At 37.7% G+C, this 17,077-nt stretch overlaps 1 protein-coding gene across 20 annotated transcripts in view; it reads right to left on the reverse strand.

Annotated features, from left to right (window-relative positions):
* BCAS3 (BCAS3 microtubule associated cell migration factor) overlaps positions 1-17,077 on the reverse strand; it is a 569,320-nt gene that overhangs the window by 217,693 nt on the left and 334,550 nt on the right. For 6 of the 20 annotated variants that reach the window (XM_070562370.1, XM_070562364.1, XM_070562365.1 and 3 more), the window contains one exon: positions 10,371-10,439. The exons of the other annotated variants lie outside the window; for them this stretch is intronic. In XM_070562370.1, the coding sequence (XP_070418471.1) occupies positions 10,371-10,439 (69 nt within the window). The remainder of the gene's footprint in view (positions 1-10,370; positions 10,440-17,077) is intronic. 20 annotated transcript variants of the gene reach the window in all.

A 17,077-nucleotide genomic window follows, 5' to 3' on the forward strand; every position in this document is an offset into this window, starting at 1 on the left:
TACACTGAGACTTTCTCCAAAAAAGCAATCCACGTGATTGGATCAGAAACCACTATTGGCCTCTGGAAATCAAATGTTTCAGCAGATCAGATCAGTGTGTGTGTGTGTGGGGGGGGGGGGGTCGTTTCCTGAACTTTGCTTGGGTTCTTTGATATTTTTCTGCTAATCCATGTAGATCTGCTAAGGAGTCTCTTATTGACCGGGATGGGGGTGGGCTCTATCTTCTACTTCTTTTCTTTCCTTCTCTCCCCCTTGCCTCCTCAGCACTGAATGAAGGATGAAGCAGCACTCTACCAGGTACATGAGTAGTGGTTTGCTCTTGTTCACCAGAATACTTCATAGCTTCCATGGGACTTTATCTTTCTCCTTCCCTAAGTGTTCTGGATACGATATTTTGACCATTCAGTGTAGTTCAGAGACTCATCATGTAAGCCTGTCATAAACAATCTATATCTTTAGCATTAATTTCAATGTTAGGGAATCTTCTGAAAGAAAAGAGAATTTTGGTGGGACCAGGGTAGTGGATTACAGCTCACATGGCCACAGATGGTGGGACACTGATTTGGTAGATACCTAAAGACCCAGATCAAACACTGACACTTATTCCCAAGGTTCCCACCTAGACTTGAGTAATTTTGGAATGGGGTTTTTGGTTATGGATGTAACACTAGATTTGAAACTTTTGACCTAGTTGTGATTAAAATTACTAAGTGAATGGGAATTTACTTTTTTCTACTGGCATTCTGTCTTGTAAAAAGAAGAAGGGAAGGTGATTATAGGCACCTAAGATCAAATTTAGTAAAAATCACTGGAAAAAACCCCAGAAGTGTGATTTAATGATCTGAGAAATTAGGCAAAAGTGTCAAGTCTGAAGAATTTAAAAACGGTTATAGGTCAAAGCATTAAAAACTTATTTGGGGATAGAGTGGCTACAAGGGGAACCTGGTGAGGAATCTGCCAGGGGTTAATTGCAACCCTGCATGAAAAGCAGTTAACAAGTGAGAATTAGAACACCCAGGAGGAAAAGAAAAATGTTTCCAGTGCCATGAGAAATAAACAACAAAGGAGAAATATTTCCTTTGGCTACCACTACCTCCTTTTCAAAAGCTCAGAGGAGCTATGGGGAATGCCAAGGACTGGTTTTCTCTCAACTCCCTCTGAAACATTTGTCTTCATTACCACTCTTTTTAATCAGGGCTCCTTCATGAGTGTTTCTGCTCAGCCCCTAAGGGGCAGCTCTGGTCTGCGATAAATCAGAATCCACACCGCAAGTCACTAATCAGCACTCCCAGGGAAAGAAAAACAGAGAAGTGCAGACCACTACGTTGAAAGGGCCTGGGGGCTCACGGGCCTCAAGGAAGAAAGGGCTTTATGTAGAAATAATAAATTAGTGAAGGTGATACAGGATTCCCATGTTTAGGATTTATTTTAAAATCCCAAACACAAATTGTTCACACGATTATAAAAGTTTGGAATATAATTTCATTTTAACAACGTTAAGCTAGATTATGACTTTGCTTAATGGGTTGTAATTTGTACCCTCAGCTTAATAATTTTGATACCTAATTCAAAACTTAGTAAGACCAAGGCAGAGGGACAGGAGATAAATTAAAATAATTAAAACAATCAAAGTCAGAAACTCTTCTTCTCACCTCTTGTTTCACTGATGTCATTAAGAAATAAGACAAAACATTCCAGGTGAGGGGCCGGCCCAGCGGCGCAGCACTTAGGTGCGCACGTTCCGCTTCTCCGTGGCCCGGGGTTTGCCAGTTCGGATCCCAGGTGCGGTCATGGCACCGCTTGGCAAACCATGCTGTGATAGGCATCCCACATATAAAGTAGAGGAAGAAGGGCATGGATGTTAGCTCAGGGCCAGGCTTCCTCAGCAAAAAAAAGGAGGACTGGCAGTAGTTAGCTCAGGGCTAATCTTTCTCAAAAAAGAAAAAAAAAAGAAACAAATTCCAGGTGAGAACTCTCTAATGTCTATGATTTGATTTACTTTGCTTAAATGGAATTAGAATCATAAAATTTAAACATACTGTATTTTTTCACTGGAAAGGATTTTAGAAATAATCTAAGAAAAAGGTTAAATGGACTTGCTAAAAGTCAGCATAGCTGGTTAGCAGCAGAGTTTACTCTAGAATCGACGAATGCAAACATCTGACACAACTAAAGATCTCATGCATGAGTCAAATACTGAAATAACCCACTCACAGAGAGAGAGCAAAGTGAAGGGAAGAATAGAATATGAATCAGGAAATGATGTGGGCTCCAGTCCTATGTCGACCAACTACTGGTTTACCCTGGCTAAAAGAGTCTCAATTTCTTCATGTATAAAACGGGGTTTACATCTTTCCTGAAGATATTATAGGTTGCTCTAATTCCCCATAAATTCAAGGTATTATTATAAATAATTTTTCTGAGAGTATTAATGGGCTGAAGAGCTAACAAGATTCATGAAAAACAGAGAAAATTCACTTTGCATGGGAAGATAGAGCCAGATTATAGCAAATACTTCCAGGACTGTTGGATACAAGCTTAGATATGAAATCACTCCTGAGGTACAAAATCAGACCACAGCCTGGCATGCAAATTAGCAAGCAAACAGTTGAGTCCATGGCTTCCAAAATTGATGCTAACTTTTCCAATGACAAACCTAAAACCTACTTTACATTTATCTGCCAATGACAGAGTGTGTATGGCCAGAAAGTATGTCATGCTTGACAGCCAAATATATGATGCTCTATGGCAGTAAAAGCAACACACCTGCCTCGGAGCCAAGGCCTACTGCTGTTCTGACTTTGTTGGCATTCTTTTGCTTGTTGTCTGGGAAAGCCGATGGCATGATAATGTTATCTCACCATGGCTTGACAGATATGGACCTTGTCCTTACACAGGGCAGCCTCCCTCTGAGGCACAATCACATCTATCCAAAAATGTTCGTTTCCCTCCACTCCGACATTATTAAAATATAACTACAAAATATAACTAAGGAACTGGCATCCATCAAAGTGATGAGCACTTCCTGTGTCTAACTGCATAAAACAGCCTCCTGCTTTTCCCATTTCAACCAGAACCCTTGTCTGTCACCGACTTTATGAAGAAAAACTATCATAAGACCTTAGGAGAAACAATTTCTTGATACTGACTTCAGGAGCTAGGGTCTGAACTGCTTGGAGCCCGACCGAACTAAAAAAGAGGCCAACTTGACTAGAGTGTAGGTGCTTATACAAGAAGCATAGCTAGAATTTTGAATCTTCGTTCAAAATGTTTAGTATGAGCATTAGTATGTAGTATTTAGTAGACTTCCTGCTGTAAAATGGGACACAATCAAAGGTTCTTGAAAACAGGAGTGACATGATCAAAGCAGTATTTGAGGAAGAAGATTCTATCAGTATTAGGAAGGATAAACTGGGGGAGGTGGCCAGGTCAGAGAGACTGATGTTTGTCGGACCAATCTGGACACTGCTGCAATGCTCCAGGCAAGAGGCAATTAAGACTCAGTTCTACGCTTATTCTGATGAAGGGCGCTCCTTGGGCTGCACTGATCATTCTTTTGTAGATGAGAATTAATGATGACAAGGAAACTGTATAGATCAGTTTCTGATAATAACTGTGAAGATATTTTATTTGTTGGTTTTTAAGGAGCTCTGGAAATTAGAATTGAGAGAAATACTCATGCAATTATTATTAAGTAGTAATAGGCATTTGAAAAAGCTTTAGATAAAAAAGTATTTACAGTAAATTTAGAATTAGTCATATAAACCTAGTAAAGTTGAATATGGGTCCTCAGCCTATTTACCAAATATGTGATTAGAACAACTGGCCAGATGCTATTAGCACAACGTCCATATGCTCTATCTGGGCCCTGCCAGCTGTCTGAGCCACAGAAGCAGAGTGTGGATGACAACACCGTGGAATACAACGTTACCTTTACAAACAACAACAAACCAAGAACTACTCTTGGTCTAGAGAAAAGTGTTGGCAGCATTTTTTAAATACAGATACGGATTTTATTTTTCTTTTAAATACTGCAATTAAGCCAAATATAATTTAATGATCTGCTGTGAGAAATGAATAAGTCTGCCTTATACACAAAAATGGCTTCTGTAGATCTTGAAGAGTGGCTTGACAGAAGAAATAAATCAAATTGTAGTTTCTAAATATGGATACAGAAGAACACAGAGAAGTTCATGGAGGAATGAAAGGTGTCAAACCAGGCTCTAAAACTGAGGACCTTCACCTCCCTTAACATGACACTCAAGGTCTCCTCCAACGTCACACATGAGAGCTCCTCTTCTGTTTCAGAGTGCTCTAAGGAGGCTCAAAGTCCTGGAAGTTGAAAATCAAGTCTGGTTGCTATAAAGCAGCCCCTCTCAGACATATTCTCATTCCTGACAAATACCCACCCACTGGCAGGCCTGGGAGACACATGGTGACCAGAGAAAGTTGTCAAAACTTATCATTATAAAACGTCCATCTTCCAAAAGTACAACCTTTGCTCAATGCAATGTTTTCCTTGGGAGACAGCTCTTCTGAGAGCTATAAAAAGGGGGTTAGAACTGATGAGGTTAGTGTGTGTAGTCTATGCTAACGCTCATGTTAAAAATGTAAAGGTGAATAACGATGGTGGAATGTTTTACCAAAAACAGAAAACAATAGTAACAACAAAATTCATTAATTGTGTTCCTCTACTTCAAAGAATTTCATAACTTTTCGCATTCCTCTTTCGAGAAAAGAAAACTGCGCCTAAGTTATATGGCCCTCCTCCTTTAATTTCCTTTCTTATTCTATACCCTCAGGTGGCCAGCCTAGTGCTGCGGGGCCCGGGCTGCATATAAAGTTCACAGCTCTTTGCCTGATCTCATGATCCTCTATCAAAACAGGGCTTTCAAGAGTGTTTCCTGTCTAGTTCTGCCGTTGCGTGAGTGTTTCCTTGGCTGGATCAGCTGCCAAATTAAATCCCTTTGGTAGAAAACTGCAGAGAACTCAATATAGCCCTGTCCCCCCCCCACCCCCACCTTAGGCTTGACATCCGGAAGTGACTTAGGAAGTACCCTAATGGTTACCAAATTTTTGGAAACTGATTTAACTTTTCTGGGCTAAACATGTGTTTAGGAGAGACTGCATCACTAATCATCACTTGACCTTGTGACAGACCAAAAGTTGCTGATTTTCTTTTCCCTTAAAAACAGAAAAAAACAACGTCTACTGGCTAGCACAATGATGTAAATGCAAAATCATGTTGTGAGATGACTGCAGACATGCTGATTTCCAGATGTTTGACAAGACAGGGCAGAAACACCAAAAAGGACGGTTAACAGTTTCTGTCACAAACTCTGCTGGGTTACTTGCTTTCTGGGGGTTTTATACAGCTGTCAAACCATTTAGGATACAGAAGAACTGGAGGTTTGTCTATCACTTGTCAAATTCTAATCCATCAACTGTGGGTACAAAGAACTCTGTCTTTGAAAATAGAAAATTTTCCAAATCTATTATTATTGCTGTGTTCAGAAATAACTCTAGTGTGATTTGCTTGAATGTATATTTACTGTTGCCTCATCTTTCATTTAAATAAGCTTGTAAACCAATCAAGTAAGATATGAATCTTCAACAAAGCTCTGCACATTCCACTAAATATCCCCTCTGAATATCAGCCATAGATAAAATCAAGTCAAAACATAATATTGCTCAGACTGTCCTTGCTGCACGGGCTTCCTTTTGATGTGCTCATCCTTGACTCACACTATTCCTGGTGGAAGTCTTCCAAAAAAAACCAGATTTAGTTGTCAGATTTACAGTATCAAGGAATCTCCAAAATGAATGGGTTCCTTAAAAGAAAAGCCAAACTTTGGGTAATTACATTCAAATTCCTTAATCACATTTTCTGAGCTCAATGGGAATTGTGGTATTTCTTTCCTGAACATCTTCTCCAGGGTCACATGAATGCAGTACAGATTCTTCCTTCAAAAAGATTTCTAACATAAAGACTCCTCCTTAGCAAAATATTAGTTTTAAGTGTATGCTTCTTAAGTTGTTTTTTTCATGCAGCTAGACGCAGTATGTGGTATGCATGATTGCATGTATGTATTTATTTATATCATCTTCCTCCCTTTTTAGCTAGCCCTCTGCCCCGCCCCCCCCCCCCCCCCCAAAAAGGATACAGAGCATCTCAGGAGTATTTGCAAACGCATAGTTTACTAGTGGTGTTAGACACTATTGTAGTATTTACTTCTTCCTTACCTCTGGGCTCATAAGAGGATTGTACTTTCCCATCCTCTTAGAGTTCAAAAAGAACTTTCTGTATAATGGAAATGTTCTGTATTTTGTTTTGTCCAATATGGTAGACTAGTAATGTGGCTAGTGCAACTGAGGAACTGAACTACAAGTTTTATTTAATTTTCCTTAATTTAAATTTAGGTTAGCAAATGTAGCTAGTGGCTACCATATTGGACAGCACAGTTCTAACCCACGAATTGTGATCAGGTGACCAGTTTGAGACCTCCAGTGTCCCCTTCCCTCTGCCATGGTCACCTGCAATAATTCAATGGTGAAGCCTTGGTTAACTTAGGTCCATGAGCGGAGAGAGCATGGAGCAGAGACTCTTGAAACCCATGATGGACAGTAATTTAGCCAGAAAAGTCACAAAATGTACAAGAAAAAAAAAATATAACAAGTACTGATCTTTGTGAAGACTTTATGGGTCAAATATTACCCATGAAAATGTCCATAAGCTCCTACTTCACATGTGCAGGTGGTGATGGAATAAGAGGGGGAGATGTAGCTCTCAAGCAGATTACAACTATTCTCTAAAGAAGCACCATAATATAAAACTTAAGTGCCTGTGATAAAGGGTGGATAATTTAGGACACTGTACCAACCGACTGGAAAAAAAACTCAAGAAGAAATCTTAACACATTTTATGTTGTTGTTGCCGTGTAAGACATTCTTGTTTCAGAGTAGTAAAGATATGTTTGTTAGCAATATTTTTCCCACAAAGAGAAAAATCCCCTCGTCATGAAAGAGTTAAAAGAGACCAAAATTAGACACAGTTCATGTTAAAGGTTAGAAGAATAATCAGTCATTTGAAAAACACTACATAAACATTTTTCCGGATGCAATTTTCAGTCCAAGGATACATTTCCCAGTAGAAATCAGCAGCTAAAAAGGAAATCATTTCGTCTCCATAAGTGCCAAATTGTATCCTGATTTTTCCTGGTCTGGCTCAACTTTCAAAACTAGTGGTTCAACTTCTGCAATCTTTCACCCAATGACTATGTAAACACATCTTTATAAGACAGACATAATCCTTGGGTGGGCCAATTTATGTTGGATTATGAAAATACTTAAAATACAAAATCGTATAATGACTGTTGTCCTTTGGTTTTCACTAAAAGGAAAGAAAAATCCAGTTAACATAGGCAGTGGTTCATGTGAAGATAATGTGACACATATACGTTGCTTTCTCTTTTTCCAATATCTTTGAAAATAAAGGATTGCTTCATATTTTGGCAAGGTAGTATGTAAATTAAGAATCTGCAAACACATCTCTGATGTGCTCACATCACATGCCATACTGTACCACACAATTGGAATGAATTAAACTACTCACACGAGGCCAGCAAAAAATTCTCACCCTTGGAAGTACTTTGGATCTTCTGTATTCGGTCAAAGGTTATAGAAACATTAGTCTTAAGGATAAAGCAATCTTAAGTAAAAACCAAAAGATTCATTCAGAATTTATTACTGCCTCCGATTCATATATATCTCATTATTCAGAACTCTCTGTAACACAATTCAAGGAGAATCTCAACCCTAGCTGGGAGAAATCATAAATTTTAAATCTTCATGGAAAGATAAACTCTGCTTTTTCACTTCTCCCTGGAAATTCTAGAGCTTTTATAGTCAACTACAAAATGCATCATGAAAAGCCTATCTTCAACATTTACCATGTGGAGGGGAAGAATTTTAACTTTTCCTCCAATGGATAAAGTTATGCAAAAGAAGACATTTTGGGAGTCTTTGGAGAGTGCAGAATAAATTATAGCTATAAGATCTGGAAAAGTCTGGTTGAATGCTACGAGATTTTTCACATCTGCGTCTATACATTCATGTCTTGGGAATAATGTATCTCCAAAATCATTCACAGAAAAATGTTGGAAAGTACTCCTTCTTTCAGTGAGCAAAGCTTAAGAGCTGCAATCACAAACATTTCATTTCATCATATGTTGTTGAGAATTATATCAAATGTCCATAATTAGATTCATAAAAATGATTTTTGCCAATATTGTTAAAAATTATAACAAAGCAAAGAATTTTAAATAGCTTAATTCTAAGAGTTTCTTAGAATTTATAGCATAATTCTCTGAATAATTTTCTAATGGATATAGTAGTCTTTCATCTTTGCTCCTGAGAAAACAAATAACTATGTTATTGACGCAGTATGAACAGATTATAGAAAAGAACACAGGACAATGCACATTTCCTTTCATCTGCTAGGAGAGGCCCAAGAATGATATCCTTTTTTAATTCACAAAATTTTAACTGAGTGTGAGGACCTATTAGGATTGCATTTTCCTGTTCAAATGACTGGTTCTACCCAAACCAGCATGAAATATTTAATTAAATATTTTCATTTAACTCTAATTTGAAAGACATAAAACTTCTAACTTGTTTGCCAAAATTAGCAAATCTTTAGTTCTTCTGAAAAGAATATACATATATAGACATTCAAAACTATAAAATTAAAGGCTATTTAAATCTAGCTTTTAAATTAAAATATTTTGCATTCCTTTCTGATTTAAAACACTCTCCAATGAAAGCCACCATTATTTATAAGTGAAGAAAGAAAAGGGAATTTGTCTTCCTTCTCCCTGCTCCTCACTTTGCCATTGTCACCTGTATCTATTTCCAGGAAGCCAATATTCATTAGGGTTAATCTGCCTACTAAATGAATAAACAAAGGATTTCTCTGTCACTAAGAGGCCAGGTGAGCCGATAGCATCTTCTAACACAGAAAATCATCTGTACCATACAGCTCAGGAAATTACCTGCTGCAATCCCACACCTGGGATCATTTGGCAGGCAGATCTCTAATGTTGAGTAATATACGGAAAATGGACTATAACCATTTTTTCAAAGGACTGAAAATCTCACATATTTCAGAAACAGAAGAACATTTTTATTTAATTAACTGGATAACTCATCAAGGAAAATTAGTGGAAAAAACCCAAGAGGAAACTTTCCATGTTTTTTCCCCCTAAAAACCGACAGTGGATTTAAGAATTAATGGCCAAGTGCCAGCACACTATGAAATAAAAACCAATACAACAATACCAATATTTCTGTGGATCACAAGATCTTAAAAATAACATAACAGTTCTAGAATAGTATGTAGTCAACAAACTAAATAAGAAAGATACATTATTATAATCTCTACCTTTACAGACTGATAAATTCAGACAAGTAAAGTTACATGACCTCAGTGTCATCAAGACACTGGGAAAAGAACCCAAGACCAATTATTTGCTAACATATTCAACAGATAATATTGCCTCCCTGTATTTCCCTTTGTGGAGCAGAATCTCAGGTCTTGTTTCCCTGTAGAAATCATTTTTTCCAGCTAAATAATCCAAAAGGAAACCATTGGTGGTAAATAAACAAACACAAAATAAAAGAAATGAGGTCAAAGATATCTGACCTCCTTCCAAATGTGGAGAAAAAAATATTCTAGATCCTAGTTTTAAATAACATTTGATAGCCTGAAAACTATGTGGTATAAGCAGATAAAAGAACTGGAGGTCTGATTTGATTAGGCACATGACACCTTAGCAACAAAACTCATTTACAACACATGAAAACAAATAGTGATTAGGGATTATTACTTTCTCAAAATTAGGTTCAGTCCTACAGGAGAGCCTAGTTGTGATACAGAATGAAATAAGACCAAATCTATCAGCTGGCGTGCCAATGAGAATCAACCAACGTGCTATCCTTGGCACATGGGGCCATTACATAGCTGAAACTCATGCTCTTTATTCAACTTTTAATAATATACTTGCAGAGAAAAGCAGCCAAACTCCTGGGCAGATTATATCATTCTCCAGAGGGACTAAAGACTGGAGAATGAAAAGACTTAGGAAAGGGTTAGTCAACGTTTAATGAGTGCCTACTGTTTGTCAAACCCCACATGAAACAGGACTGGGTTTGCTCAAGGGTGATAAAAAACAGATATGGTCTTTGTACACAATATGTGTTATCATTATTATTATATTTGAATGTCTTCGCTTCACAAGGGTTCCCTGGGTTTTTTTATACTGAATATGTCAGATATACATCAGATACAAAAAACTGTTGGGAGAGGTACCTACGTGGAGGAAAGGCTATCAATGGCGAAGCAGTGAAAATGAGGGACCTCAGCCCCACGTACATTGTAGCACCTAAGGAAAAGCAGAGTAGAAAGAAATAAAAAGGACTTAGTCAAAACGTGGGATCTTCCATAGTTTTTATCTGTTGGGCCAGGTTTTCCGAAATAAGCCATTTAAACATAAATCTTAGTAAATGCAAACTGTATGTGATTCCCAACAGCCATCAGCTTATATTGTTGTATTGACAACAGATGCTAACTATATGAATAGTTACATATTCCTGAATTTATTTTTGCTGAGAGGGTTTTCTGGTGTATGTGGGAAAATTCAGCATGTCAGTTTAAGGAAATGTATATGATTTCCCTTTCAAGATCCTACAAAAACATATGGGAGCAAGATAATGTTTGTCCTGACCTGCCAAAATCCTGGGGAGATCATCTCAAATCCACATCACATTCCTGAGCACTAATGCTCACACTGGGGCTCTGGCATCAGCAGATGTGTGAAAATGCATGTACTCAGAGAACTCCCTCACGGCTTCACATCTAAAGAAGCTCCTCTACAGCAGCTATTCCAGCCAAAAGCTGAAAGGATGTTTCCAAGTTAAGTGTACCTTCATTTAAGCCAGTGTCTGGACAGAAAAATTCAACTGCAGCGTCTGTTATTTGGCTCAGAACCAAGAGGAGCCTGAGTGAATGTCAGACAGATTTTCAGGAGGCCTCCCATCTTCCACTCCCCAGTCCTCAAGTTCTTTCAAAGACTCTGGGAAATTTTTCCTCACTCATGTAACAATTTTTAGCAATCAAATTTTCCCGTTTCAAACCCATCACTGAAAGAGGCATGTGTATGGATTTAGTCGTGATTAAAACAGGGGCTGGGGATCCGTTCAGTACTGTCCCCAGTTCACTATTTAGGCTGCGGCAAAAAAATATGTATCCTGAATAATAAGAATGAAAAAATGTTGAAAACATTAACAAGACTAAACTACCTTTGCATACTTTCTTTAAAATTTTCTCTTGTAAAAATAATAGTTTTTAAGCCTTATAAAAGTGACACAAGTTCACGGTAAAAAACTTTAAAGAAGAAAATTAAAACTGCCCATAATCCCATTGCTCAGAAGTTAAACACTATTTACATTTTGGTCTGTTTCCTTCTAGTTTCTCCCAAGAGTGTATATATATATATACACACACATATATGTATATACACACACACACACAGATGCCCATATATTACTGTGTATATACATAACTGCTTTTTTTACACAAAACTTTATATGGTTTTGTATCTTTCTAGACTTATAACGGCAAAAAGAAAAGTAGTGGTCGCAATCTTAATTAGACAAAAAGGGATTAATCAAGAAGAAAAGGACACCTAGAAATGTTAAAAAGGATACCTAGGTATATTATATTGTGCAATGAAGCCCTAACAGTCATGAATATCTACATATCGCATAATACAACATTGACATTATATAGCAAAACTACAGAAATATAAGGAGAAATAAAGAGAAACATTAGTAGCACGAGATTTTACTTCACCTTTCTAAGTCCGTGATAGGATATATACGGCATTAGAAGACATAAACATAATTAATGAGGTAACTCTAACTTATATAAACGTAACTTTATATCTTGAAAATGGAGAAAATGCCCTTTTTTCAAGTGCCCATAACATAAATTCACAAAAAATAAGTATTTCTGCCAAAAAATAAAATCTGATCTAATCTTCTAGATCTAATCAACAATTTACAGGAAATTTCAGAGACAAAAGAACACCAGGGGGATGCAATCAGCAAAATCCTGTTTGTGGGATGGAAAATACTACAGGATAAACGGCCCAGTTTCTTAAGAAACTGTGAGGAAGTGACAAAAGGAGGTGGAAGAGAAACCTATATATTAAGAGTCTTATGAGATATATCAATCACTTGTAATGTATGGGTCTTATTGGAATATGATTTTTTTTAAAATGAGATAATCAGGGAGTTTAACATGGGTTGGAAATTTGATATTAAAGAATTATTGTTAATTTTTCAGCATGATAAGACTTTGCTTTAAAAAAACATATGTGCTGGAGATACCTGGTTTTTGGAGATATGTGCTGAAATATTTACAGATGAAATAAGACGATGTCTGAAATTTGCTCCAAAATAATATGACAGGATAGTGGTGTTATACCATCAGTTTTATATGTTCTATATAAAACTAGTTTGGCCATGAGTTCTTAATTGTTAAAGCTACCAGATTGTTAGGGGTTCGTTATGCTATTCTTTCCATGTTTGCATATATTTGAAATTTTTTATAATAAGGACTTAAAGAGAAGACAGAGCATGTGTGTGCATGTACACATGCACACATACACATACATGCAGAAACTGACGATACCAAGTATAGATAATTCTTTTGAGGAGTTATGCTTTAAAAGAAAGCCAAGAAATGGGCCTGTAGCTGATATTGCTTTTAAAACAGACCACATGGTTCATCCAATTTTATTTAAACTTCTATTCTGAGTAGAGAGAGATCACAAATGTTAGGAATTGATGAATCTAGTGAGAGTGTTTAGATATTTGCTGCACTGTATATTTAAAATTTTTGAGTAAGTTAGAAATTTTTCATAATAAAAAGTTGTGAAATAAAGTTCCTACTCACTGCCAAGTTAAAAAATTATCTTCAAGGGCCAGCCCTCTGGCCAAGTGGTTAAGTTTGCACACTCCACTGCGGCAGCCCAGGGTTTTGCCGGTTCGGATCCTGGGCGTGGACATGGCACCGCTCATCAGGCCATGCTGAGGTAGCATCCCACATGCCACAACTAGAGGGACCCACAACTAAAAAATACATAGCTACATACCCGGGGGCTTTGGGGAGAAAAAAAAATAAAATCTTAAAAAAAAATTATCTTGGCAATTCTTGCCTGCTTATACTTTCAAATGCACTAAAGAATTAATTTCATCAAGTGGCTGGCCCAGTGGCGCAGTGGTTAAGTTCACACATTCTGCTTTGGTGGCCCAGAGTTCACCAGTTCGGATCCTGGGTGCGGACCTAGCACTGCTTGTCAAGGCATGCTGTGGCAGGCATCTCACATAAAAAAACAGAGGAAGATGGGCACGGATGTTACCTCAGAGCCAATCTTCCTCAGCAAAAAGAGGAGGATTGGCAGCAGATGTTAGCTCAGGGCTAATCTTCCTCAAAAAAAAGAACAGGAGCCTGCCCCGTGGCCGAGTGGTTAAGTTTGAGAGCTCCACTACAGAGGCCCAGAGTTGCGCTGGTTCGGATCCTGGGCGGGGACATGGCACCACTCTTCAGGCTACATTGAGGCAGCGTCCCACATGCCACAATTAGAAGGACTTGCAACTAAGATATACAACTATGTACCAGGGGGAGTTTGGGGAGATAAACAGAAAAAAAAAGATTGGCCATAGTTGTTAGCTCAGGTGCCAATCTTTAAAAAAAAAAAATAATTTCATCAAGACCCAAATAAAATCTATGTATATTTTGATTGGAATCACATGAAAGTTCTGAATTAATTCTGGAATACCTGCAATTTTCACAATACTCAGTTTCCTTATTCAGAAACATGATAATTAAGTTATGTAAATAATCCATATCACTCTGAAGAGTTTCATGTTTTCTTTATGAAGATGTTCCCTATTTCTTCTTACAGTTATTCCTAAGTATCTTGTTTTCTGGTACTATCATGAGTGAAATTTTTTAAAAAATTAGATCATCTAATTAGTTTTACTGGTTTATAAAAATAGTAGGGATATTTTGCATATTAACCAAGTATGTGATCAGTATAACAAGTTCTTTAAAAGTTGATTCTCTTGAATTTTCTAGATCAAAAAATTATACTGTCTGTAAATGATGATCTTGCAATTATATCCCTCCCTTTATGTTTTATATTTTACTGCATTGTCTGGAATTTTCAGAGGAACTGTATAATGGTCATGATTTTAGAAGGAATGCCAATAGGATTCCACACTAAATACGATGCTGGTGTTTGGTTTAGACAGCTATTCTCTATTATTTAAAGAATGTACCTATCTATTCCTAGTTACCTCAGAATAAATCTCACAAATAAATGCTGAATTTTACCAAATGCCCTTTCAGCATCTAGTGAGATTATCATGTTTTCTTATTGGACTAATATTATATATTACAACAGTAGATTTTCTAATACGTGATAAGTCACATTTGGTTATAGTCAATTGTTCGTTTATTGTAACGTTCACAATTTGGTGTGTTGATATTTTATTTGAGATTTATGAATCTAAATTCAAATGTAAGATTAATGCATAGTTCTCTTTTTTGTATGTTATGTCTGTTAGGTTTTAGTCATTCCTTTTTAAAATCCTCTCTTATAGGGGATTAGAAAAATCTTGTCCTCAATAGGTGTTAAAAAGTTCCTGAATGCTAATGCTATTTATTATGAAATAGGAAAAGGCAAGAGGCCACAGCCTGCAAGCACAAAGGTGAGATAATGGCTTCCACATCACTTAACCGTCAGCCTTACTTAGTGTGAAGTGTTGTGTCTAGAGACCTCCAACCAAGCAACCACTTAAAAATATATAGAATATTAAAGTAATTGACAAACATAAGCACTGTCAACTTTTTGGAAGATAATTTAAAAACTATGCTGCAATTTTTTTTTTCCTTTCGCAGGGTCAGTATGGAATAAGAAATAAGAAAGCCAGGTTAGAAAGAAACAAACAATACGCATTTGAAATAGTAAAACCAGAATCCTGAGAAATTAGTCCCTCCTACTTTGGTAAACGTTATCAAACATTTCCATAGCTCACTGGAGTCCTTAGATTCAGTACTATTTTACAACAGATTCTACCAGTTTATCATAGAATCTACATAGTGACCTGGAGAAAGAAAATACTTTGGTCTTTGGGATAGATTCTTTATTTTACAAGGTGTATCACATCCCCGAGTAAAGAAACTTCAATTGCAAGATATTCAGAGCACAAAGGAACTCAATGGAGGGGCTGGCCCCGTGGCCAAGTGGTGAAGTTAGCACACTCTGCTGCAGGCAGCCCAGTGTTTCATTGGTTCGAATCCTGGGCGCGGACATGGCACTGTTCATCAAACCATGTTGAGGCAGCGTCCCACATGCCACAACTAGAAGGACCCACAACGGAGAATATACAACTATGTACTGGGGGGCTTTGGGGAGAAAAAGGAAAAAAATAAAATCTTTAAAAAAAAAAAAGGAACTCAATAGAGACAGTAACTCAAATCACCTACCATATGAAAGCCAATACCAGCTTACTGAGCTAGGTGCTCATCTCTAGCTCCTCCTGTAGAGACCAGATCCAGAGAAGCCTGAGTCTGAGATCTCTGCAGGTTTACCAGTAAGGTCTCTAGCGGAGAAGAGACCTGTCTACAAAACTCTATTCGTAAAAAAATGAAGCCAGATAAAAGAAATGGGAAAGCAAAGCTGTGCCCATACTTAGGAAGACTCAAGATTCCACACACAAAGCCAATCTCATCCTCAGTCAAGGCACCTTCTATAGCCATCATGGCTTCAATGCTTTTTCTTCCCAGTTTTTTGCAACATTTTCCAAAAAGAAAAACTGTCGGCAAACCATAGCTTACTTTAATGTCCATGAAATGTCTAGCTTTGTTTTAAATTTGTGTAATACTGAACATGATGCTCTAAAATACTGGTAAAGTAAAAGGAAGCAAGGAAGAAATGAAAAATTCAAATGTACCTACCATTACAGAACAGCCTTCAAAGTCTAAAATATTTACTGCCTGGCTCTTCAGAGAACAAGCTCGTTGCCTCCTGATACTGACCAAATCAGGGACAAACTGTACACTTAGAAGATGTATTATTTTTTCATATACACACAGACAAATATATACATATATATTCTTCCTGAAAGATTTGAGTAAATTGCACAAGCCGATTCCACTTAAGGGAAAATAGAGTAGATGTATGTTTCTCCAGCTAAGTACAACCAAAGCCCCTGGACATTATATACAAACAAACATAAGAAGACTCTTAAAGGTGGAGAAAAGAAGGCAGACCAGCGAGGACCTTCAGGACACAAGAAACGACAGAAGGAACATGAAGTATTTGGGTATTCTTTTTGCCTCAAATATCCTGCAGTGGAGCTGAAGCAGCCGACAAGCTGAAAATGCCAACAAACAAGGATGAAAAAAAGTCTAAACAAAAAGCCTAACTTTCTAGCCAAAAGAATAGGAAACGGGCAGCCTCACGAGACAGAAACTTTTAGGAAATAACTATTTAACTCTAGCCAAACACCACAGAAGAAACTGTGGCTCTACCACCACCCATGCCAGCAAAGGCCAAGGCGGGCACGTAGACTTCCACCCCCATGAGGCCTGTAATAAGATGCCCAACAACCCCACTAGGGTGGTGCCAGGGGAGGCTAAGTAGGGAGTCAGGACTTCATTCCTCCCAGCTACTAACAAGAACCACTCTCCGACACGCACATTAGCAGTGTCGGTGCAGAACAAATAGGGAGCTTTGACTTACCCCACTCCCAGCAATAAAGGGGCACCCCTGCTCCTCACCACTCTTGTGCTGTCACAACAGGCCTAGGGTAGAGTCAAGACTTTTGTCATTGTCCAGCAATAATGAAGCCACTCTACTGCATTTTCAATAAAGACCACATGAGAGCTGAATTCCCATCTCTGCCCAATAGTGCCCTGAACTTGAGTAGTAATGCTGGCCAAGCAGGA

Source organism: Equus przewalskii, chromosome 10, assembly GCF_037783145.1.
Source record: "Equus przewalskii isolate Varuska chromosome 10, EquPr2, whole genome shotgun sequence".
NCBI lineage: Eukaryota > Metazoa > Chordata > Mammalia > Perissodactyla > Equidae > Equus > Equus przewalskii.